The sequence below is a fragment of the Monopterus albus genome, unplaced genomic scaffold (genome assembly GCF_001952655.1).
Source record: "Monopterus albus unplaced genomic scaffold, M_albus_1.0 scaffold62.1, whole genome shotgun sequence".
In the NCBI taxonomy this organism is placed as follows: domain Eukaryota; kingdom Metazoa; phylum Chordata; class Actinopteri; order Synbranchiformes; family Synbranchidae; genus Monopterus; species Monopterus albus.
Genome location: NW_018127942.1, coordinates 439,879 through 463,557, shown reverse-complemented (window position 1 = coordinate 463,557; position 23,679 = coordinate 439,879). Strand labels below are relative to the sequence as shown.

General features: G+C 40.7%; 3 protein-coding genes across 6 annotated transcripts in view; 1 reads left to right on the top strand and 2 right to left on the bottom strand.

Moving 5' to 3' along the window:
- ino80 (INO80 complex ATPase subunit) overlaps positions 1 to 6,844 on the bottom strand; it is a 33,094-nt gene extending 26,250 nt beyond the window's left edge. For 2 of the 3 annotated variants that reach the window (XM_020603615.1, XM_020603616.1), the window contains exons 1-15: positions 6,664 to 6,843; positions 5,302 to 5,366; positions 4,610 to 4,804; positions 3,970 to 4,127; positions 3,560 to 3,627; positions 3,174 to 3,320; positions 2,944 to 3,064; positions 2,658 to 2,863; positions 2,466 to 2,519; positions 2,045 to 2,248; positions 1,650 to 1,854; positions 1,450 to 1,517; positions 1,140 to 1,361; positions 623 to 703; positions 116 to 211 (exon numbers count right to left, since the gene is read on the bottom strand). In XM_020603615.1, coding sequence (XP_020459271.1) covers positions 116 to 211; positions 623 to 703; positions 1,140 to 1,361; positions 1,450 to 1,517; positions 1,650 to 1,854; positions 2,045 to 2,248; positions 2,466 to 2,519; positions 2,658 to 2,863; positions 2,944 to 3,064; positions 3,174 to 3,320; positions 3,560 to 3,627; positions 3,970 to 4,127; positions 4,610 to 4,761 — 1,782 coding nt within the window. In that variant the 5' untranslated portion in view covers positions 4,762 to 4,804; positions 5,302 to 5,366; positions 6,664 to 6,843. Of the gene's footprint in view, positions 1 to 115; positions 212 to 622; positions 704 to 1,139; positions 1,362 to 1,449; positions 1,518 to 1,649; positions 1,855 to 2,044; positions 2,249 to 2,465; positions 2,520 to 2,657; positions 2,864 to 2,943; positions 3,065 to 3,173; positions 3,321 to 3,559; positions 3,628 to 3,969; positions 4,128 to 4,609; positions 4,805 to 5,301; positions 5,367 to 6,663 lie in introns of all 3 variants that reach the window. The other variant, XM_020603617.1, reaches the window with a different exon arrangement.
- Positions 6,845 to 7,503: 659 nt separating this feature from the next.
- Positions 7,504 to 13,512, bottom strand: vps18 (VPS18 core subunit of CORVET and HOPS complexes). 2 transcript variants are annotated; one of them, XM_020603773.1, is made up of 10 exons: positions 13,298 to 13,512; positions 13,054 to 13,169; positions 12,783 to 12,924; positions 12,464 to 12,552; positions 11,513 to 11,763; positions 10,991 to 11,347; positions 9,619 to 10,881; positions 9,211 to 9,420; positions 8,498 to 8,734; positions 7,504 to 8,381 (listed from the first exon to the last, which is right to left on the bottom strand). In XM_020603773.1, the coding sequence occupies exons 1-10, from the start codon at positions 13,468 to 13,470 to the stop codon at positions 8,085 to 8,087; spliced, it is 3,135 nt and encodes a 1,044-aa protein (XP_020459429.1). In that variant the 5' UTR covers positions 13,471 to 13,512; the 3' UTR covers positions 7,504 to 8,084. The 2 variants fall into 2 exon arrangements, with proteins under 2 accessions (XP_020459429.1, XP_020459430.1); XM_020603774.1 differs by having other exon boundaries at positions 13,054 to 13,512.
- A 586-nt stretch (positions 13,513 to 14,098) lies between these two features.
- Positions 14,099 to 16,245, top strand: rhov (ras homolog family member V). The gene is made up of 3 exons (XM_020603733.1): positions 14,099 to 14,525; positions 14,765 to 14,823; positions 15,112 to 16,245. The coding sequence occupies exons 1-3, from the start codon at positions 14,321 to 14,323 to the stop codon at positions 15,556 to 15,558; spliced, it is 711 nt and encodes a 236-aa protein (XP_020459389.1). The 5' UTR covers positions 14,099 to 14,320; the 3' UTR covers positions 15,559 to 16,245.
- Positions 16,246 to 23,679: the final 7,434 nt, after the last annotated feature.

Sequence of the window (23,679 nt, the reverse complement as noted above, 5' to 3'; positions counted from 1 at the left end):
AATGGTTAGTTCTAGATAGACAGGTGGCAAATTGAAGCAAAAACCAACATAAACAGTCTTAACTGGGTTTATAAGCAAAGTAAAAAGGACCAAAGACAGCAACATGAATTCTCACCTTGAATTTGGGCACGAAGCGGCTGAACTCCTGATGCCAGTTGTTGAGTGTGGATGCTGGAGAGATGATCAGGAATGGACCCCAGATATTGTCTCTCTGCGCAGGAAGAGAAAAGAGAATGTGATCTTTGTATGTGCACGTGTAGGCAGCGCCCAGTAACAGAAAGCACTAGCAGAGCTGGTGCTTGCATCTTCCTGTCAGCGACATTCAATAAACACTGAAAAAGCTCAGATTTCCCCTGAATTCCACTTCTTCTTCCTTTGGAGTCATGAGAACAAAAGAACAGAAGAGGTGGCTAATCAGCTGTTCACAACAATGAAATAAGTCATCTGACTCATAAAACTAAATATTTGCACATGCAAAAAGCTCAGCCATGATAAGGACTCTCTAAAGGATGCAGGTGCACACAAAGCTGGATGTTTTCAAAAGTCAGTATCAACTGCAGAGACAATTGAAAATTCCATACGCATAGTGAATGAAACCCTTTGGCCTGGTGCTCCCTCTCACCTCTGCTAGGTGTGCCAACAGGGCAATACTCTGGACTGTCTTCCCTAGCCCCATCTCATCTGCCAGAATTCCATTGATTCCCTGTAGTAAGATAAGAAAACAATACAAAAAATAAATCACATAATCTGTACAAACCTGCCAAAGAAATATCATTCCAATGCCAAAAAACACCTGGCAATGACCACAGAACAAAACCTCATGTGACACTGCAACTATTGTATTATGTTAGCCGTTTCACACTGTGTGAATGAAGATCATTTTTACAACTCTAGATTTTTCTAATGCCATAATATTAATATAGTCTTAAGGAAATACTAGCACAGAATTATTTTAGAATTTCACACCTCTAACCACAAAAAAGCAGATACAAATTTTATATTTCAAGCAAAATGCTAGTTGAAACAATTAGGAAAAAGAATAAAGGATACAGAAAATGTCCCCATAAATCAAAGATGCAAAAATCAGCCCTGCAAGTCCAGAGAGGTCTCTAATTTCATCCAGAGACAGTCATGGGTACCTGCTCGTAGAGGTTGGCCAGCCAGTTCATGCCTTTAAGTTGGTAACCCTTGAGTTTGCCGTTGAAGATGGTGGGCTGAGGGATGTCTTCACCGGCACGGATGGATGGGTTGGAAAGGCTGTAGCTCTCTCCAAACCCGGAGCCGGCGCCCAACGATGAGCTGCCAGCGGCATGTAAAGACGCACTGCGACTGTCCTTCGCCTCCTCATCGAACATTCGCGTCTATAGTGAGAGATTTGGAGATTAGCACTGTAAAAACAGACAAATGAGTGTGTAGTACACCTTTGAAGGTGTGCATGTACCAACTTACTCTCTCTTGATGAATCTGGTAGGCCTCTTTGGCATTCCTCAGGGCCTGGGACTTGTAGTATTCACTGTCTGAAATTGCACACAATAACCTTGTGCTTAAAACCATAGAATCCAATTCAATTTGATGTTTCTCACACAACAGCATATTGCCAAAAACACTCCACTGCACTAACATAATAAATTTGACTGAACCATTCATACCATAGTCCTCCTGTCCCATGTTGACCATTACACCTCCACCAATGTCTATCTGTCTCTGTGCCACAGTGTCTTCGAGCTTTCTCAGGATTTCCTCTTGACCTGTATCTCCACCTGGACCCCCTGCAGTGGCTTTACCACTCATGAAATGAGCGTACAGCTCCGTCTGGGTAATGAGGAAATTAAGTTTGCGCTGCTGACGCTTAGCCTGTTAAAAACAGAAAAAAAAGCCCATAGAAAATAAGACTTAATATGACTGTTTAGGATGTTCAGTGTAATATATTCAATATCTAAACAAACAGAAATATGGTTTCAAAACTTATACACTGCCATAAAAAGTTGCTGTAGAAAGCAGAAGCCAAACAAGACACCTCTAAGGAAACTTCTATTCCACCTACTTCTCTCATCTCTTCGTCCAGTTTACGTTGCTCCAGGGCCTCCTTCTCTGCCCTCTTCCTGTGCTCCTTCTCCACTTTGTCGTATTTCTTCCAATACAGCATCATCTCCTTGGTGAGGCGGCGAGCTCGAGGTAATGTCTCCTTACAGTTCCTCTGGGCCTGGATAGCAGCACGCCGCACCTCCCGCATACACTGATGAGCCAGCTGGGACAAACAAAACTGAGGTTAAATATTTGCCTTCAGCTGCAGTTTACTTTTGCGCAATCGAAAAATGAAGGGCTGATGTCAGCAAGTCAACTGTCGGTTGAAATATCTGACAGTATGTAAGTATTTCTCACAAAATTATAAAAAAAAAATTTTTTTTTCAGTTTTCCCTTAAAATTTTGTACCATCAACACAGCAGTGTGTACACTTGGCTTACCTTTTTAGTATTGGTCAGTACTAGGTTCTTAGCAGAGGTCTTCTGCTTGAAAGACTGCAAAATGGGTAATACATAGGACAATTAGGACTAATAAACCTTGGAAGACAGAAACATTTCACTGGAAAAAACATTAAATCTGTGAGTATTAACTTATTTAACTTGTATGTTTTTACAAGTGCCATGCACGCTAACCTTGGGGATCTCCTTTTTGGCAATAGTGAGCCAGACCTTACGTCGTCGCGCATTCAGCTGCTCAATAGTTAGATGTTTCTTCTTCACCATGGGCACTGGAGCATCGTGGGAAAACTTTGCAAAGATCTTGGTGACATAAGGACGTCCCTCATCCAGAAACTCTCCCTCTCCACGTTTCTTCTTCTTCTTCACTTTTTTCAGTTTGGCTGAAAAAAAATTTGGAAACTTTACATGAGTGGCTAGCCTGTGACTCAAGAGATTCCAGACATTTCTTCTTTTACTTTACCCTTGAGCTTCTTCTCATCTTTGATTTTCTTCTTCTTGGGGCCCAGCAGGTGGCGCTGTTGCTCATAGAAGGGATCATGAGTAGAAAGGAGTCCAGTGCTGTAGTACTGATATTGGTGAAGCTACAGCAAAAATATACGCGGACGAAAAAATATAATGACATTTCAAAAACATACCTCAGTGGTATACGTGTCATTGCAATTATCTGGTGCATGTGATGTGAGTTTGTACCTCCTGGTCAGAATGGAACTTGCTCTGATGCTGCCTGGTGTAGCGATGTAGCCTCAGCATGTCATGCAGGTCCTCCCGCGACAAACTGAAATCAGAGTCATCTGAGTCTGTGTCTGAGTCTGTGGTGTCGTCACTTAACAGGATACTCTGCAAGAGACAGAGGAGGAACGTGATTAAAGAAACTAACTGTGTGTGATGTATGTTCAGTGTATAAAAAAAGGAGGCAAACATGGCAGCTAAATGTTCAGAAGAAGGGGATATATGGAGGGAAACTGATGGCTACAGCTAATGATTTATATCTATAAATGTGTTGGTTATTTGTTTAATCCAATATGTTGACTGAATGCTTAAAACTGTAATACAATGTAGAATATGTTTCTAAATACCTTGAGCCATTTCCTGTTCTTCTTCAGCTTGGAGAAATTGTAGAAGTTTGTTTTATCTGCCTTTTGGTCTGCAGGGATTACAGGGAAGGGAAAAACAGCTCAGATGTAAAATCTGACACAATGAATGAATGAACAATTGTGTATGAACCATATTTTCCATAAACTAGTTAGTTAGTTTTGACAGGAAATCTCATTGAGATTAAGATCTGTCTTGCAAGAGGACCTTCTGTACAACTATATCAAAACATAGTTGTAAATTACATAGTTTATTCAGCCTAAGACAACAGCAAATACAAACAAACAAGGCAACAATAGTTAAAAAGGTCACAGGTCAATGTAGCAGTACTAAAGTGTTTATGCAGGGTATGACAAAAGCAAGGAGCAAGAGATGAAAAATGTATATATCTCACCTTTACCTTGCACCAGAATTCCATTGAGGGGTTTGCATTCTGGCATCCCATCCCCCTGCTCACATGACTCACTCTTCACTATCAGAGCTGTATGTTGAGTGGAGGGGTCCAGGGATAGCCCTATCCCCAGTGCAACATCGCTGTCATCGCTGTCATCACTACAAGATGAGAAAAATGTAGTTGAGCCCAACATGCATGTTTGCATATACTGCATGTTTCATCTTTTTTGTAGATACTGCATGTCTGGTAGTAGAAATACTGCATGCCAAAGGGATCTATTGTGCTAGGGCATTAGGTACTACTGACCTGATCTTCTGGATGTAATCTAAGACAATGTGAGTTACACTCAAATTACATTTTTGCTTAATTTAATAGTACAGTATGTTTACAAAAAGGGTGAAAGTTTGCTACAATGCACCTTACAGTTTTAATATTCTCTTAGCTACAATTAGTTCAACTTCATAAGAGCAAATTTGCACTTATAGCACTAATCTCCACATCCAGGCAATAGCTGCCACCTTCAAACTCCAACAGCCACTGAAACTGATCCTAGAGAGTGGCCTGGAACAACCCACCAGTTGTTAAGTCTGAGAGCTACTGTACATGTAAATGAACAGCCGCAGTTTTCCTCTGTCTGTACCTGGTTATGTCTCTGTTGAAGATGGCAGCGGTCTGGCGGAGGAAACTGTCCAACCTCAGGGATCTTTCTAAGCGCTGCAGGTAAAGCGGTCTGGCTAGGCCAGAGCTCCCTGATGCCCCAACCTCCAGCTGGCCACCCTGCTCTGATGCCATGCAGTACCAACGATACCTCTGCCCAGCAGGGCAGGACCTTTTACTGAACAGAAAAGAAAGAGGAGAAATAGACAAAGAGGGGTAAGCAGATGGCTCGAATTTGGAATGAGTGACCTTTTACTGAACAGAAAAGAAAGAGAGATAGACAAAGAGGGGTAAACAGATGGCTCAAATTTGGAATGAGCAGTACAAAACACTGCAAAATATGGGTTGAGTAAGGACACATACTAGGACATTAGGTACTAAATGTCTTTACTGTCATCCACTTAACTGGAAGTACGAAGGTTCATACCTCGTTACAGGATTTGTAAAGTGCTTATGGGAAGCTGAACCAGAAGAAGAAGCAGTCTCTCAGTTTTAAAATCATTTTCACAGTCCAGATTTCCCAAGGTAGTCACATCTATACTGTGAGAGATGCTAATCTCAACCCACATCTCAGATGTAGTCACAGTAATGAAACAGCTATTTGTGCCAAACATAAGGTTACTCTCTGCTAATGGCTGGACATGCAGAATGGTACCAGCTCATGGTTTACTGTACCTCCTCAGTAAGGAACATCATTAATCTTGATTCCAAGATTAATAACAAGACAAAGTAGAAAAACCCTGCAAAACAAGAAAAACACAGTGACACACTGATATCCAGAGGACAAATCTGAAAACTGTTTTTATGCCTTTCCATATTAATTGTTCTGTTTATAGGGAATTTCTTTTATTGTGCAATACTGACAATCTGTGTGCTTGTGAATTGAACGTACACCATGTACCTGCATGTTTATAATGTAAATAGTGAAAAAAATTATACAGGCTGGTTCGTCTACTTCTTTAATAAGAACAGTTCTTCATAATGTCCCTTTGTCACATACTGAAGATATGTTAGGCAACTGTATTGCGCACTAATCTCATTCACTACAGTTTATTAAAAGACCATTTCGGACCCTTTACAATGTAAAGTTTGATTATACAAGTTTTAATATAAAAGTAACTTCGCCACGTTTTAATTTGCAGCGTTATTTTATTCAAGTGCATAAGTAATTGTTTTGACGTTCGTATGGTAACGTCAGCAAAAGTTAAGTTAGTTGTTCTCTGTTATTACTACTCATTACATATTCACGACTTTCTGAGACATGTACACTGCCTCTCATGTGGGAGGAGGGATAAAGTAAATCCCAGTAAGAGTTTGGTATTCGTTTTAAAGTGAAGACAAACAGAGCGGTATTATCTTATATAATATTAAATGCTATCTTCCTTTGCAATCGCGACTTATGTTATCAATAGCTAACTAGTAAATCCTAGCTACTATTAGCCAATGTTTGCTAGCTAACCTTGGACGGTTCACTGGATTGTAGCGTGCAAGCTAATGACCGTTAGCTGCCTCGCTATGTAAGCGCATTGCCTCCCAATCAGTGATAGTAAAACAGTGAAGGTGCCGTGTACACATACACTGACTTAAGTTAACCACACTAAATGTGTCAATTTGAGTAATAAGAAAAGCAGCTGCGAATGCAGTCTTTGTTACAGGGCGTCAGTCTCCTTGCTAACTCGTCTAATGTAGCTTTTCATCATTAACGTTAGCTTATCAAACAGGCGTTTTGACACAGGCGTCCTCTCACACCATTAATATGAAGTATTCAAATCGGCCCTGTCTCTTTAAGGCCACCACCTCCCTGCCTAAACAATGTATTAAGATATTATAGTAGTTTAATGGCAATCCTTTAGTAGGCTAGTCGCGACAGAACGACAGCAAGGCCCTCCGCCCGCGCCTCTCGTATCCTTATTAAGGACACGAGCGGGGACTCGGTTGCCTGGTGAACGAATGATCCCCATGTTTTAATTCTTTCTCCCTCCCGGCCATCTTCCCCCATCGCTCCTTCGCCATAACAACCACCACGGAGTCTCTCACCTCGGCCCCGTGTCCCCCTTTTCGTCTCTCTCCTAGCTGCTGCCGACTCTCGCTTCTCTGACTCCAAAATGGCGGTTTGAGGCGCCGAGCGAGTCTGTGAGGTTTGAGTCGGCAGCAACAGCAGAGAGGCGGCCACTTTCTCTTACTGAGAGAGCAAAGACACGACGCCATGGCGAGGATACAGCAAGAAGCAGGCATTTTAATCAAACGCAGAGAAAGGGACGATCACTCAACGACATTTCCAAGAACATGACTGCGACAAGAAATACCAACGATACATTTCCCTAATAAAACGAGAGTCTCTTCCACCACTTATGCCGTTTTGGGCTGTATATGCGCAGCTAAAACAAACGTATCGATGATTTTCCGATATCGATTTATAGTGTCTGCTCACTGCGAAGATTACCGAACTGCGTCCTACGTCATTCAGAAGGGAACTCCGTTTTAGGTAAAGTGAGGCAGAAAAATTTGAAATTATGAATTAAACTGTAATTTGAGGTTTTAATTGCGAACCTAATAATTTAATGCATACTTATTATATATTCATTTATAAACACTGCCATTTATATTGGTAATGATTGTGATATACGCAAATGCATCACCAGAGAGCAGACTCAGAGCTAGTAGAGATTCAATGTAAGTTTCCTTTTAAACCACAGCTTTACATATCAGTTACATATTTTCTCTTGACCTGCATGAATATCCATGTTTTGCTTCAACTCCTTGGTGTCTTTTTTTGTCTACTCATGGAGGGATGTGATGATGGATGTTGATTTCTCACAGTATAGTTGATAGTTTGTTAAATATTACATATTAAATAATCATATTAACCAGCCCATCTGTGCTGACAAGCTTTAATGTGCCACAAATGAATTGCAAAACAGTGAATATATAAAATAATAGTTTATCTGCCTCATGTCAACTGTTAAATGAACACAGAGCTTTGGATTGAAGAAGTTCAGCTAAGGAGACAGGTATTGTGAAGGTGAAGTTATGTTTTCAGTCAACAAGTGCAGAACCTAATGTAGTTAATAGATGGACAATGCAGTTATTTACAGTTCCACTTTCTCAATCTTTTTCTAGCAATAAAATCAGAGGTTTAAGCACACTATATGCACTGTACACCGTTGTAGATATGTTACATCACTGGATCGTATCAAAGCATTAACCACAATATAACCTCATGCACCCCTTTCACTAAAACCTCCCATTCAAAATGCAAAGAACTTTAAAGTTGCTTCAAATACTACCAAGGAAAAAAAAAAGTGTATTCTGTAGAGAACAACTGAAGCTGAGTTTTCAGCAGTAGCCACTATAAACACTGAATGGGTTTGTCCCATTTGAGATGCAGTTTCATTACTATACTAATGGTGAGCTGTCATATGTCTGTTTTTCCACATTGAGAGAAGAGGAGGCCTCATTCATAGCCAGCTAGATTTCTCCTCTTCAAATTTCTGTGGATCAATAAACGGCTTGTCAATAGATTTGATCATCAGTTCGCCACAGTACACGCACTCAGACGCAATGATGTCATCAATGTCTGATTTTATCTGCTCGCGGCTTGCTCCTGCATTGCCTTTTCCCAGGCTAGAAGTGTCTCCTTCATCCTTGGGCACTGAGCGGTGTCGGGACTTTGAGGATTGCGTGGTTGCAGCCAACCTTTTCTGCAGGTCCTCCAGACAACTCTGCTTGTAGGATGACAGGTGAGGAGTCACTTCCTAAAAGGAAGAAGGAAAAAAGGGCACATATGGGAATTACTATCACAAGTTGTTCAGAAATGTTCAAAATGTATCATTAGAATGAAAGTTTAAAGAGGAGTTGAAAAAATTGTTACCTGGAACAGGCAGTCATAGTGGAACATGTGACCACACAGAAATAGATAGAAGGGTCTGTTGAGCAATGGAAAGTCACAAGAAGCACACTTTTCTTGGGAATCCACAACACCATATTTGTTCCTCATTTCTTGGATGTCTTCCCTGATGTGTTTAGCACTTTCTGTAGCCTCCTCCATTTCCTGCTTCAGCTCTTCAATGTGCTGGTTGTATGCCTCCAGGGAGCTGCAGATGGCCTCCTGAGAAACCACGATGAACAGAGGAAAAAAATACATTGATTTGAAGAACATACTGCACTTTCTGCAAGTCAGTCAAACATGCACCCCTTATGTTTTTGATTTATGTGCAATAGGGCTGCATCTCAGGACTATTTTCATTATCATTTAATTTGCTTATTATTTTCTTTATTAGTTCATTACTCGTGTTGCCAATAAAATGCCAAAAATGACAATGCCTGCTAATAATTTCCTATATCTTGTTGGACTCAACAGTCCTGCATGTTCGTTTCTGAGGAAGAGTCGAAGTCTCAATGTGACATCTTCAAATTCAAATATATTCAGTTTTATTGTCACTTAAAAAGCATACATACTTGCTATTTATAATGCTGGAATGAACAAATGGTTGGGATTTTTGATTAGGAAATGACTAAAACAATTAGTTGTTGCAGCTTGTAACGTTCCTCAAAAGACACGAAAAGAAATGCTCTGATGCAAACCTTAAAATGGTCAATGGTGACAAAGTCTGGGAAGAAGGGCAGGATGTCTTCAATCTTGAGCAGGTTACAGCTGGACAGACAGTTCATGGCTTTCTTCACATCTTTCTCCTCCTGCACCACATGACGGGCAATCTTCAGCCAAAGCTTCTTCCTCAGCTCCTCGTCATCCTCAGGCAGGTCTGCACATGACTTTGCCAAGTCTACGTCTACCTATGGACAAATGAATAAGTTAGAAGCACTTGTTAAATTTAGAATTAAAATTAAAGATACCAGGATTTTTGACTCTAGATAATTATCTACAAACAATTATAAAAATTTATTTTTCACAGTTGTATGATTTTGGTATGTTTTATCACTGAATAATATTTATTTACATGCAAAACTGACCTAAAAACATGCAACACTCACTTGTAAAGCAAGATCCACTGCCTCCTCATACAGTTCCATAATCCTGTAAATCAGGACACAGGCCCGGAGGTAGCCATGTTCAGCACACAACCTGAGAGCGTACTTCATGTCATAGTGGATCTCTGAGGCGCGTGTACCTGCCTGCTCCAGATACCACAGTAGAGAGTCTGGCCTATACTTGGCATAGAGTGACAACAGATAGTTATGGATCGCCTCTTCTGTCACACTGAGCTCATATACACAGAACTCCATGTAGCGGATGGTTTCGCTGATCTGCTGGGTGCTGCCCATCTGGCTGTAATTCATTAGAGCTGGAATGAGCTTCTTTGGGTCCAGCCTCTTGCCCATCTGAATCCACGCATCTACCACTTTTTTGGGAATATGCTGCATCAGGACCGGGGAGAACTTGTAAAAAAGCTTTTGATCGCAGTGCTTGGAGAGCACATCCAGAGCGGCGCTGTAGTCGTCGTGTTGGCAGTGATGGGATATCACTCTCTCATAGTCCTGCATGACAACTGAGAAGTAGACCATGTCCTCCACATTGCCGTGGCTGGCCAACAGGTCGTAGATAGTGCTGCGGTTGTTGAAGAGGCATTCCTTGTGCTTGGAACTGCCAAGGAAGTTTCTGAACTCATTACGGGCCTCCTGAAAGACAGTGTTGTTACCATTGCTCTCCAGCTGGCCAAGGCGGTTCAAGTAGAGCTCTGCTAGCCAGGTGACCAGCAAAGTCATCTGTGTTCTTTCACCCTGTTTCAAATTATTTAGTTTCTTCCGTAAGAACGCTTTCAGGGCTTCTTCTTGTTTTGCTTCAATGAACTTGAGTGCTATCTCTTCAAAATAGTTCTGTGTCATTGCATAGCACTTGGCACTCTCCAGGTACTGCTTATTCTGGAAGCAGTGCTCAGCCTCCTTGGCCAGCACCATGTCCATGCACTCAGGCCGGTCACGGCAGTACTCCTTGGCCAGATCAAATTTATTCATGTTCATGTACATCTGCCAGACGTCCCTGGCCTCACGCTGGATGTGGTACCGAAAAACTGCCCGCTCAGTGTAGATCCACACCAACCCACCAACTGGGTCCTTGGTCATCTTCTTAAGGGTGCCAAATTTATCTGGGAACACATCCTCATATACCACCTGTCCATTCAGAGTGCAGATGGCCTTAACTCGGTCATGGAGCAAGAGCAGGAAGTGGAACTGTGTCAGCACAATGGAGATTGGTTTCTTGAGACTAATATCGATGTCTGGGGTGTACTCCCAGACCTGTTTGATCACAAGAGAAGAAATACAGTCAAAGTATGTGAAATGTGGAGAGGGTAGAGCTAAATATTTATTGAGACATTTGCCCATTTTCCAAGACACAGACATTTACCTGCACATCACTCAGCAAGGAATCAGGCCTGACATAATCCAGCTGACCATAAAGAACTCCATTACCCATCATCCAAGCAAACGCCTTCGGGGAGGTTCGCAGTTTCGAAGTGTAAAAGGTGATCTCGCTGTAACCCATGTTGGCTGGAAACTCCTGGAAACTGGGCAGCAGGTCCTGGTTCTGGTTGAAGATGGAGCTGAAACCTTGTTGCTCTGAACCCTCAGCCATCTTACCCACAAACTGGAACAGGCGTTTGCGCGTGGTGGCGATGATGAAGCACTTGTTCTCCAGGAGGGGACGCTCCACCTCCAGGCAGCAGACTGGTGCTGGCTCGCCATCCTCTTCCAGGGAGTGGACCTGCCCCAGGATATTATTGCAGAATAAATTAAATATGCAGGTGTTCATATGTAGCTAAAAATAGCACTCCCGGATATTGTTATAGTTAGAAAAATCTAAACTAAATAAATTATACTACATACATAAAACTGATTGTCCTGCCATAACTGAAAAACATTCTCTAACCTGTCTGAAATACTGATCTGGGTTGGTGTTGAACAGGCTGCCCTCATTTGCAGAGATCTCAGCCTCAAAGATGATGCCTTGACTGGTGCCAACCAGTATGGGTCCCGTACTGGTCTCACTGCCCAGCAGCTTGTTCCAGCCTATGCTCTCGATGAGGTGGCCTCTCCAGCGGGACAGACTACGCACCTTCTGGGTGTTCCTGTTGAGGTAAAGACACTCACTGGTGCTCAGGCTTATCAGCAGGTGGGAGCCTGTAGTGGGAAAATGTGAAGGATATACCTGCTGTTGTTAGTGAGTCATAACAATGACACTGCTACAGTATCATCAGGCATTTAACATAAGGACTTGGGGCACTGGTGTTGCAGCTTTCCTGAAATGTTTTTAATTTAAATCACATGAAAAAATTCTGTCTTAAAACCAATTTTGAAGTAATCCAGGCTAGGCAATACAAAGCATGAGTTTTGTGTTTAGATATTCCTATCTTTTTACATAATCAGTTCCTACAGCATACCCTTTAAGTATGTAAATACACTATAATGTATGAAAGAATAAAAAAAAACTCTTTATTTGGATTTAAAATACCCAGCAGCAACTCAATACAGTCCACAGAAAATGCAAACGCTATTCAAAATCTATTAACATTTAGAAAACATCAAAAGCACAAAATGACAGGAGGCAAACTCACAGGAAGTCACATCTAAATTAACAATATGAATCCAATTATTCTCTCTTTACTAAAAACAGGGGAACAATTCAGAAGTAATTTTAAGTTACAAAAAAAATCCCATATGGAATAATCATATATTGTCAGTTCCAAACTGTTGTTGCTGGTGTTTCAATAAAAACTTGTAATCAAAAAAATAAACATTATAGTGATGTAGTAATTTCATTGTGGCCTATAGGGAATGTTTTGAAAAGAAAAACTGAATGAGTGCTGTGGCGTTATCTCACCAGTGGGGTCCAGGAACAGTTTGTGCACTTTACTGTCTTTCCTTCCTAATTCAATCTGATTAGGCTGATCTGGCTTGGCCAGGTCAATCCTGTATAGAAAACACAAAAGAACTTTAAAGCATTAGTATCAGTATCTTGTATCAGTTGCAGTAACAACTAACTGGTTAGATGCATCAGTAAACAATAGCTAACAAAAGATGAGTAATCACACTGAAAAAGACATTAACTCAGACAAATCCAATCAAAATTATACAAACACTCGTGACGACTTGTATTGTTTGAAGTGCTTATGAAAGACTGTGAAGCTGGTTTCAATTGCCTTAGCAGAGTGTCCTTTCCCAGACTCATGCAGAGCTGATTGTTGCAGACTGCAAGGTGGTTTATCTTCTCAGGCGGTGTAAAATCAATCCTCTGCTTGTTGAATATCGGCTTCTCCTCCTCAAGTCTCACATTCACAAAGCCTAACGTGAGGGAACATGTTAGTGTCTGTAAAAACAGTGTTTATGGGTCTTAGGTTACACGCAGGTAATCCTAATACCATCACTGAACGTGGTTCATCAGGCAGATGTCCAGAAGAGAGAGCGACCTACCTGAATGTGATAGCCCGATCTTGGCACGTGACATGTGGCTATGCTGCTGAGCACCGTGCCTGGTATTTTGCGAGTCCTCAAAGTCCTCGATAATTGAAGCCATTGTTGAATGTGCCCTTTTCCAATCCAAGTAAATGAGTTTCTAAAAAAAAAGACTCACCAAGCTACAATTCTAAGACGACATGGCTAACACTAGCTCGCTAGCTCGCTCGCTATCATTAGCTTCCACCCATTAAAGACTCACCATCGTAATTCCTCTCTCCGCATGCGTCTAAATCTGGCATAAATATGTAGAATAGACGTTTTACGCAACTGCATAAACAGAAGAGTGTGTGAAATTTCAATATTTATGCTCACAACAGACCTCTGCTTCCAACTACAAACACTGGGTGGATAATCAGGTGACAACAGAGTCATGTGACCACATTGACTGTGCTGCCTTTCTTTGGCACTAGGTGGCGTAGTTCACCCGCATTTGTGCACAGAGCGCATACTGCCTGACAAACTAGTTTTGTTATGGGATGTTTGGCATGGATGTGGCCTATTAGCCCACAACAAATGAAGTTTAATAACAGCTGGTTACAAATGAACCCGTGTGTGCCAATAGACAACATTTTGGCTTTTTACTCGGTATTGTTTTAGTGCATAATGTTGTTTTTATGCTTTATTAAACAATGGATTTATAAACAACAGCTATAGTTTAACCATGCTATAACAGATGCTTCAGGAATGTAACAAAATAGTTATAAATCCAAGAAAACTGGCATTGAACAAATGATACATAAATACACATCAAACATTAAAAATACATAAAAATAAAAGCAATAAAGGTTAATCTTGAATTTAAATAAACGTTTGCCATACAAATGAAAATCTTGGTGAGATCAATTTGGACACAACACTTCCACTGATGATATTGGCTGAATAAATTTGTGAGTGTTCTTGGAGAAACTATGGTCAAAGAAGATACAGCCACCTTCTGACAGTCAGAGTAATAGTGAAAAGTGGCAATCTATCTATCTATCTATCTATTTATTGTCCGGGATTATCTCTTTATTTTCTTTTTCGGTGGGCGTGTCTATGCAAATCAAACCTGCACGAACTTGCCTTAAATGCATCCCGCCCACACTTGTCGCCCGTCAGTCGGAGCAGGATCGTCCAGCCGGTGGTATGTGACATAGGAACGACTCAGCTAACTCGCACTACCTAGTCTCACGGAGATCAGACAGGAGGGAGAGTCTGTTAGAAGGTGAATGCGCGGCTCGACATGCCACCTCACATGGATTACTTTTACCACGAGTCCCGAGTCCCGTCCGCATGCGGGCTGACCCTGGAAGATGAGAGGGATCCAGATGTCATCAGCTGTATGCTGGTCGGGGACGGAGCCGTCGGGAAGACCAGCATGATTGTCAGCTACACCTTGAATGGATACCCGACAGAATACAAACAGACTGGCTTTGACGTCTTCTCCGGTGGGTGGTCTGAACATACATGTTTTTCCTTAGCCTAATAAGTTGTCGATAATACTTATCGACACTGAAAGTTGATAATACAAGACATTTGAAAACAGGGCTTTGGTGTCAACTGGTATTATGTAGGCTGTATTTTAATAGACTGTAAGATTTTGATGGTCAAACCCTTATTTCTTATTCAGATATGCATGAAAATAAGCAAATCAAATTGAAACTAAAGGATTCATGTTTTCCAACAGGTCAGGTCCAAGTAGAAGGATCTCCAGTCAAAGTTCAGCTTCTTGATACCGCTGGACAGGTAAAACTATCAGTTGTTGTTTGTCTTTTTCAGACAATTGTAATGTGGTTTTAATGGATTGTTTTTCTCAGTTGGCACAAACTAATATAACATCAAACTATGAAGGTACAAACTGTGTCACATCCATGATTAATCCAACGTGACTCATTTCCAGGATTTCACCATGCATGTTAAAGGATGATCTCTTCATGACACTTTTAGTCAGTCTCTGTCACTCCTTTCTCAAACATGTCTGTATGTAATCTGATTGATACTAACTTGTGCTTTCTCTCTTTATGTTCCATTCAGGAGGAGTTTGATGAATTCAGAGCTCTATCCTATGCCCATATGGATGTCTTCCTCCTGTGCTTCAGTGTGGTCAACCCCTCCTCATTTCACAACATTACCAAAAAGTGGATTCCAGAGATCCGGGCTTATAACCCGTCCTCGCCCATTGTTGTTGTTGGTACTCAGTCGGACCTCTTGTTGGATGTAAACGTCCTCATCAACTTGGACAAATGTAATGTCAAGCCAGTGCTGAGTTCGCGGGCCCGAAGCATGGTGGAGAAGATCAGGGCTACGGACTATATTGAGTGCTCTTCACTCACGCAAAAGAACTTGAAAGAGGCGTTTGATGCGGCCATCTTTGCTGCCATTAAGAACAAAGCTCGCAAGAACAAGAAGAGGAGGTCTTCTGAAAGGCGAACAAAAGCTTTCTCCAGATGCAGCTGGAAGAAGTTCTTCTGCTTTGTCTGACTGTTAACCCTGTGGGTTATGGATGCTGTTTTTATTTATTTCAATTATTTACTTCGTTTTGATGTCACAGTTGTAATCTGTGACATTTCAGCATATTTCCCTGTTACATATTTGGTTTATTGTACCCTGGGATGCCAAATGGTGCAAGGGAAACGAGACATGAGCACAGTGAGCATTGGGCACTAGCATCAGTGGAGATGGTGGAGAAGGTAGGGAGGATTCTGGGTCATTCTCAGCCAGCGTCTGTTTTCACACTACAGCAGACGGACTTAGGACAGCACTGTTGTTTATATCATATTCAAATGTTTGATTGTTCTAGGGCAAAAAAAAAAAAAACAAAGTCTCATAAAAAAAGTATAGTATGGTTTCATGTGTATACATCACTAATGAGCCATCACTGAACACACAGCCAAATAGAGAACAATCAGGCCAGCATGTAAATGCTATGAATTTGCATGGTGTGCTTTGCTACCAACTGCAGCCTTTTATTGTAAACAGAAAGTATAAAGCTGTGTATTAGCAGATGGGCGTTAGCCACTTCTCTGATGTGATCTTGCTGTCTGGCTACACTAGCCTATTTATATGCACCAGCTGCAGTGCAAGGTGCTGCGTTCTGTTTTACCCGGTACTTTTTACCATACTGACTCTGAGAGACGAGACAGTCCAAGTAACTACAAAACTGTGCTGATTTATTCCATGAATACAGGCAAAAATTAACATTACACGCTCAGGTATCTTGCACCTCCAAACTGCTCGCAGGCAGATGTAAGATGAAAAGACCTTGAACCCACCAGGCCTATACATTATATCCCCTCGGTTGGGCTAGCCCCATACTACACAGAAACGTCAACCAAGACGTCTCTGTTACCAGCTTTGCAGCTGGTCATAGCAGTAGTCAAAACATGAAGCAAATCAATGTGTGTGTGTCTGTTGATTAAGTGGTGTGTAGCTAAAAACATTCTCACACGACCTCTAGTACATGTCGTGACTTAAACATAAGAACATATTATGGCTAAGGCTACAGTTATACACGTCATAATAATAATATTAAACACCCTGTCTGCTGACAGTCATCAACTCTTCTCTCTAGTTATCCTTGACCAGATGTACCCTGTAGAAACTCATAAGCATGCCTAAGCATTTAACAGTCTAACTAGACATCCTATATCCACTAAACATGTCTAATACATAAAGTATCTATCCAATTTCTATCTGACTAAAAATACCTAACAGTTCTTACCTGTATGTAAATGCTCCCCTGGCTGGTTTGGCCAGGTACTTTCTTGTCTTCAAGTTAATCAAGTGACAGGGCTATCGTCGCTGACATTTTTTGATGAGGAGCTCTCTTTGCATTTAAGAATAAGAAGCACAGCAGGAGGATTTTTGGTAACAAATCTGAAACAAATGTATTTCTTTTGTTTGAGTCTTGAAATTGGCAAAGAAACTTGTTTCAAAATCCTATTGTCTGAGGCAGAAGGTTGCAGGGGAGCAGTAACTTTTGGCTTTTTTGTTCCCGTCTCTCATCAATCTGCATCTGTAAAAGCAAGCACTGCAGGAGTCTTGACTTCCACCCTGCCCATCCTCCAACCACCACCATCAGTTTGGGTTTTTTATTCACTCCTCTTTGTTTATGTGTTCAATACACTCCTTATTTAGAGGATGCTAAACAGCCTGTGTGAATGTAAGTGTAAGGAAATACACTTTTTTGGATTGTGTGTGTGTCACATCTGTACAAAAGAAAGTTATACTGTACTTTACTATGCTTCTTATAGAAGCCAATTTAATGTATATTTTGTTCTGTTTGTTAAAACAATTAATCTCTAATGCTGATAAAATATTAAATAAGACATGGATTTTAACTGCATTAATGTACCCCACAAACTGTTCTTGTTAAATTTGTACCACTGTCATTAATCGCAGTTTACCATCTCCCTCTCTAAACCTGTGTATCTTTTTTACCTGTCGGAGTGATGTGATGCAAATAAATGAAGTCCAAATGATGACGTCTGTGCTATGTGTATTTTTAGAACAGCTGTGCAATTCACAGCCAATTACTTAATTATATCTACTAGTAACTACTTTACATTCACGGAAGAGTTTTTTTAAAGAGCAGTGAGCGCTGAGCTTTAAAGGGAGGCTGAATAGTCATCATCACACCAGGTGCTTTTCCTCAACCAACTCTCTATCCAAGGATATGTTAAGTAACCTCTGGCCTCCAGCTGTGTCGTGGTTTGAACAATTCTAATGCAATCTGCATGACTGCTGACGGGGTTTGGCAGTACCATGCCATGGCTGGTTGCTGTGTTTGATTATGAGGGCTAGAGTGGCATTCAGAGGACAGTTGTTGAGTCAAATTCACTGACTGAGAATCCACAGCAGCAGCGTGCTGCTTTATTAGAATGAGGAGTAGGCACATTGTTCATGAAAACTGACTATATCAATGACTTTTGTTAAAAGGTTCTACCATGAAAACTGCATTTTAAAAGCCGGTTATACTTATTTTGAAGAAAAGTGAACATGGTCAAAAGATTTTTTTTTTGTACAGCAGACTGAGGTGAACACAGCAGGGACACATTAAGACAGAGCGGGGGTTATAAAACACTTTTGGACCTGACAGCTCGCCAGCGCGTTTGTTCCAAACAGGGTAGATGAGTCACAGATGAGCAAGAGGATTAAAAAGACACTCACCCCAATAGATCAGCAATCTGTTTGCTATTAGTCAGTGTGGCGTACATCACACAGTTATGTCACCTGTTGGCATCCTGTTTGAACGGCTGTTAGCAGCGGGTTACAGCGGTAACATTCTATGTCTTGGCCTAATGCCCTTGTATGGAGATGTCAAAAAAAGAAGCTAGTACTTTGTCATTTGACACCTTTGACACAAATGGACTCATGATGAACTTTGCTTTGACCCTCAGGGCGTAGCTGGTGCTAGCAAAGTTTGATCCACTGACAATCTAAGAGGGACACCAGAAGTAATAGGGTACTGTATTTTCGTACTGATGGTGGATCAGATGACTAAGGAGTTTGCTTGTAATGACGAGCCAACACTGTGTTATCACTGACTCTGCAATTCCCCCTTAGTTCCACTGAGAGTTTTGATATCTTTAACTTAAAGTTAGAGGTTAGCTGGTAAACATAGTAGAGTATTTAGCAGCTAAAGAACCAGATATTTTGTTCTCAGGAATTAGTGGAGATCATAACAGAGCTAGAAGGACAGAATATATACATTCATCCAGTGAACACAAAGTGACCTAAATGAATGTTAATGTTGTCCTGTGTACTATTTGCAATATCAACTCAAAAAAGGTGATACAGTGTTACTGTACGTTTACAGGTTGCTGTGCTGCCCCCACATAGTCAAAAAATCTTGTTATTGCAGGCCACAGAATCATTTCAGTTTATTACAGCTCTTAGACTCTTAGTTTTGTCCAGGTTCATTGCTGAGATCTAGAAGTTTATCAATAAAAGAAAAAAATACAATAAAATTTTACAACGTAATAGTGTCACTTTTGCTAAAGTAAAGAATTAAAGTACCTCCATCACTGCTAATGCAGGCACAGTTTTTCTGTGCAATGACTCACTCTCTATTTTCTCTCCAAATAAAGTGGTGTAGATGATCAGGACAACCTGCTGGCTTATTTGCAGCCTGTTTCATTATGTTATTGTTTATGTTACTTGACCCAAAAGACTTTGTTACCATGTTCCCAGATTTAAGCAATAATTTAGTGCAATATTACCATAACTAATAAAATATTACAAAATTACCAAAACTAAGTTTTAATAAACCATTATTATTTGTTAAATATACTGTAGACCGGCTCCTGTAAGCCCTCGTTGTTCTGACAGCTCGGTGTGAATCAAAGAAACACTTTGAAATGTGATCACTGTTAATAAAAAGGCTTATCCTGTTAGCATTGCTTTACACTTGTGATTGTGTTTTGCAGATAGGTAAAGGATGTCCATGTTTATGTGAGGGCATTATCATCCAGAAAGGCAGCAGTCCTGGGTCAAGACAGCACATGACACTCTTTTGACAGAACACTGATGCTTTGCAAAGTCCTTTGCTTAAAAAAAATCAACCATGAAAAATAACATTGAACAGTATTAAATGCAACGGTTGTGCAAACACACATAATACCAGCACAGACAGGTGTACAGGTGTACAGCTCATACAGGTTGTGCAGTCATAGTATACTCATTGAGTAATCAACAAGGCCATGTTGGACAGGTTTTAGGTTCCCAGGAGTTCAGTGAACTGTTCCTTCTCATGGTTAGTCATCTATATTTCTCATCTCCACACTGAGAGCTGGTCCTCCTCCCAGGATCCCCTGATTTTAGCGATTGTGTCAGGAGTAGTCAACCGGCTTTTCCTCTGGCTCTGAGCCAGTTTCACTCTTGCTGAGTTTCACTGTTGTCGAAGATTTTCAATGACGCCTGGCAATCAGCAGGTGCACCAACAGGTCTGCCTGGACACGGACAAAGCCTATTGGCTTATTACTGCTACTTGGTCATCCAAGTTGGCAGTTTGAACAGTTACGCTTTGGGGAAGACTTGGCATGGCTCACAGTTTCTCTGTCACACAGGCAAGAGAGCTCTGTGTTGTAATTTTTGTTGTAGTTATTGTTGTATTTTTTACCTTTACAGGCTGACTATGTGTCTTAGAATCTGAGACAGATGTGGGTGGTATTATGATATGGTGGCAGTGTTTAAAATTATTGACAAAACATAAACATGAAAAAATTGGGTTCATTTTGCCATTTGTACACTAGCAAATAAATATTTTAGCCTACACATTTTATTTTTATGAAGTGTTTAAATTGCATATTTCCCTATTTCCCATGTTATTGACTTACAGAGTTGATTTGCATAACAACAGCCAACCTGCAGGTCGCATTAACAGAAAAAAGTCTGTTGGTTAAAAAAAAAAAACCTCCCTTCATTTCTGTCAAAACATAAACTGTCAGTTTCGGTGTCAAGCAAAGCCAGTAAGAATCGTCTCAGTTCCTGACTGCGACTGCGCCTGGAGGTGCCTGGAGGCAAAAATGATTATTCCTGTTCCCTAGTCAGCAGCTTTAGTTTGCCTCCGTGAATCTGCTCTACTCATTCATGCAGCTGAGTAATGTATGAGGAGGCTGATATACAAACAACCTCCAACACGTGCAAACAGGATCGCCAGCAGTGGACAATGACAAGGCTTTGCTCATTTTGCTTTAGGACACTTTAAAGTGCAGTGTTTAAAGTCTGAAATACACCTGGGTCATTCAAACAACTCTCAGATGCAGTTATTTCTAATACAGTGCAGGTCCAAAGCTTTAGAAATCCCCTATTTTCCCATTTTTATTGACATTTAAGCAGTTCAAGTCCAGTGAAATGGTATAAAACTAAGAACTAAACTGCCAGAGAGAAATAGAGTCAACAAAAACTAACAATGTGCATAAATTTAATGTAAAATATGATTTTTTTTTTTTCAGGGATCAAATAATAGGTTAGCTTACTTTTCTGCAGCAGTAGGAGTAAATTACGCTTTGAAAATTGGTGCAAACAATTCCTGCAGGAGTCCCAACTCTTGTTGCTTACTTATCACATCCTCTAAAGCATTATTTGGAAAAAGGCAATTAACAAAGGAAGTCAGACCTTTATAGGGTTTCATCCTGTAGCAGGATAATGACCCAAAAAAAAACCTCCTTCAGGCTGTGTGGAAGAAAAGAACAAGAGAGTTGGCTTCAAATGATGAAGTGGCAGCAAAGTGTCCAGAGTTTCCAGATGAAGACTGAAAGCAAAGCAACCAACAAGTGCAACACATTTGTGGAAACTTCAACGTCAGTGCTACCTATCCAAACAACATTTGAATTCAACTGTAGAAAGAATGCCACAAATGTTTTTGGTTGGCTTTTAAATTACACTAATAACAACTGGTAAAATGACGACATCCCAAGATTTTTGACAGGTTGTGTATATGTTGCCAGTTTTAGATTTTATCTTAATCAGCAGTCTTTAAGGGACATAATGACTTCAGAGTGACCCACAATGACCACACACACACGTTCAAAGTAGCTGTGTGGAGATGAAGTATATGCAACTTCTCAGATGAGGCGGCTGAAGAGCACATTTCACACTCAGGGATGAATGAAGTGTTTAGCACTTCAAACAGGTCTCACGTTGGGTCTAGTTATGTTACTGATGACCTGTAGACATGAGGGACATTATCAGCTCTCAAAAGTTTAGGACGCTACCGGATAGTAAAGAAACAGATGTGAAATGTAAAGCTTTTTTTTTATATGCTTTCACTGAATTCACAGTTGATTAGCTTTATTATAGGAGTAAACACAAAAATAATAACCACAGTTAAACTCCCAATACAGCTGTGATACTGTATAGGTATAGAATAACCATTACAGCAATAAGCAATATAAGAAATTCTTAGTCAATACTAAAGTTGGCAGTACAAGTCAGTGCAAAATGACAAATTTAAAATATATTGTAAAATCTTCATTTTTGTTCAATACTGGTACATACAGAGTGTATGTTGATGTTTATTGTGAGACCATCTAGCACAGCCCACTCCATGTCTAAGGTCTGAGTGTTTTTAACTCACTACAAGTGTCACAATCTTACTAACACACCGTCCTCTCTACATGACACATCTTTCAACCCATTCTCTTGAGGTTCACCAGGAAACGACTGCATTATCTTTCAAGAATAAGAGCAATCTGTCAGATCTCTTGTTTCTGATTTGAATAACAAGTAGTTGTATCTGTTGTGTGGCGTGTTTAATGGTCTGGTCTGGGGCTGTGCGGAGTGACACGACTACACATCATCATCAAGTGTGAGAAACACATTGGTCATGGATTACAGACAAAATGCTGTTTATCAAGATGCATCTTAATCTGCTGCTTAGCTGAAGAAGAGACCAAGGACCTTTTAAATATGGTGATGTCAGTGTTCATTTTTGACTCCTGGTTTTGAAAAGTGACAGTTATCCATGTTTAGGAGGGAATACTGAGTGTCATTAAGAAGTGTGCGATTTGATTGGATGGGAGTCTGTGCGCTGGGTGTGTCCACGTCTGGGAATCAAGGGGGTGAGGTGTTCTCACAGTGGCGTTGGGGGACGGGGAGAGGAGGGAGGTGGGGGTTGGCAGTGAAGCAAGTGAGGACATGGTGCAAGTCAACAGATACCCTTTCCTACACGTGAGTAAATATACACACACACACACACACACACACACGTGTATGCACTGAGGTACTAATATACACACCGTGTACAGTTACATTAAATATAAGAACAGGAATATAGGGCAAGAATGCATATTGGTCAGAGGTATACATTTACAAACACACTTTCCTCAATACTGCTAACAGTTTGCCAACACATGATGTATTCTAATGTGTTAATGACAATAGACATTGTATGTTTCAGTCAGCTTTCTGAAAGAGTGATAAGGTGTGTCTGGACATGTTCAGTAGCAAGTGTCTGGTTGCTGTCCGGTTACTCGTGACACAGTAAATTGCTTTACTCAGGCTGTTTCTGTCACATCTATCAAAGCAGTGTATCGATGTGGCTGGTTTTAATCTTATAGTGGCAAGAAAAATTATGTGAACCTTTTGGAATTTCATGGTTTTCAAAAAAAAAACCACACAAAAATTCTAATCTTTCATTTCTTTATTGAAGACATTCATTCAACATTCAAAATGGTAGTGGAAAAAGTAAGTGAATCCCTGGAATTAATAACTGGTTGACCCCCCCTTGGCAGCAATAACCTCAGCCAGGCGCTTCCTGTAGCTGTGGATCAGACCTGCACATCATTCAGGAGGAATTTTAGTCCATTCTTCCTGGAAGAACTGCTTTAGCTCTGTCATATTCTTTGGACGTCTCCCGTGTTTGGCTCTCTTCAAGTCATTCCATAGCATCTTTATTGGGTTGAGGTCTGGGCTCTGACTTGGCCACTCCAAAAGGTGGATTTTGTTTTTCTGAAGCCATTCTGTTGTGGACTTGCTCCAGTGTTTTGGGTCATTGTCCTGTTGCATCACTCAACTTCTACATAGTTTCAGCTCATGTACAAGCATTCTTATATTATCCTGAAGAATGTTTTTATAAGCTATTATTTCTGTGTAGCTTCT

Bases quoted from the DNA above. Each gene is read 5' to 3' on its own strand.
- vps18 (XM_020603773.1), bottom strand. From the start codon at position 13,470: ATGACTCTGTTGTCACCTGATTATCCACCCAGTGTTTGTAGTTGGAAG. The intron at 11,348-11,512 runs GTTAGAGAATGT...ATCCTGGGGCAG, and splicing joins CAGATCAGTATTTCAGACAG to GTCCACTCCCTGGAAGAGGA. The intron at 10,882-10,990 runs GTAAATGTCTGT...GTGATCAAACAG, and splicing joins CCTTGCTGAGTGATGTGCAG to GTCTGGGAGTACACCCCAGA.
- rhov (XM_020603733.1), top strand. From the start codon at position 14,321: ATGCCACCTCACATGGATTACTTTTACCACGAGTCCCGAGTCCCGTCC. The intron at 14,526-14,764 runs GTGGGTGGTCTG...GTTTTCCAACAG, and splicing joins TGGCTTTGACGTCTTCTCCG to GTCAGGTCCAAGTAGAAGGA. The intron at 14,824-15,111 runs GTAAAACTATCA...TGTTCCATTCAG, and splicing joins TTCTTGATACCGCTGGACAG to GAGGAGTTTGATGAATTCAG.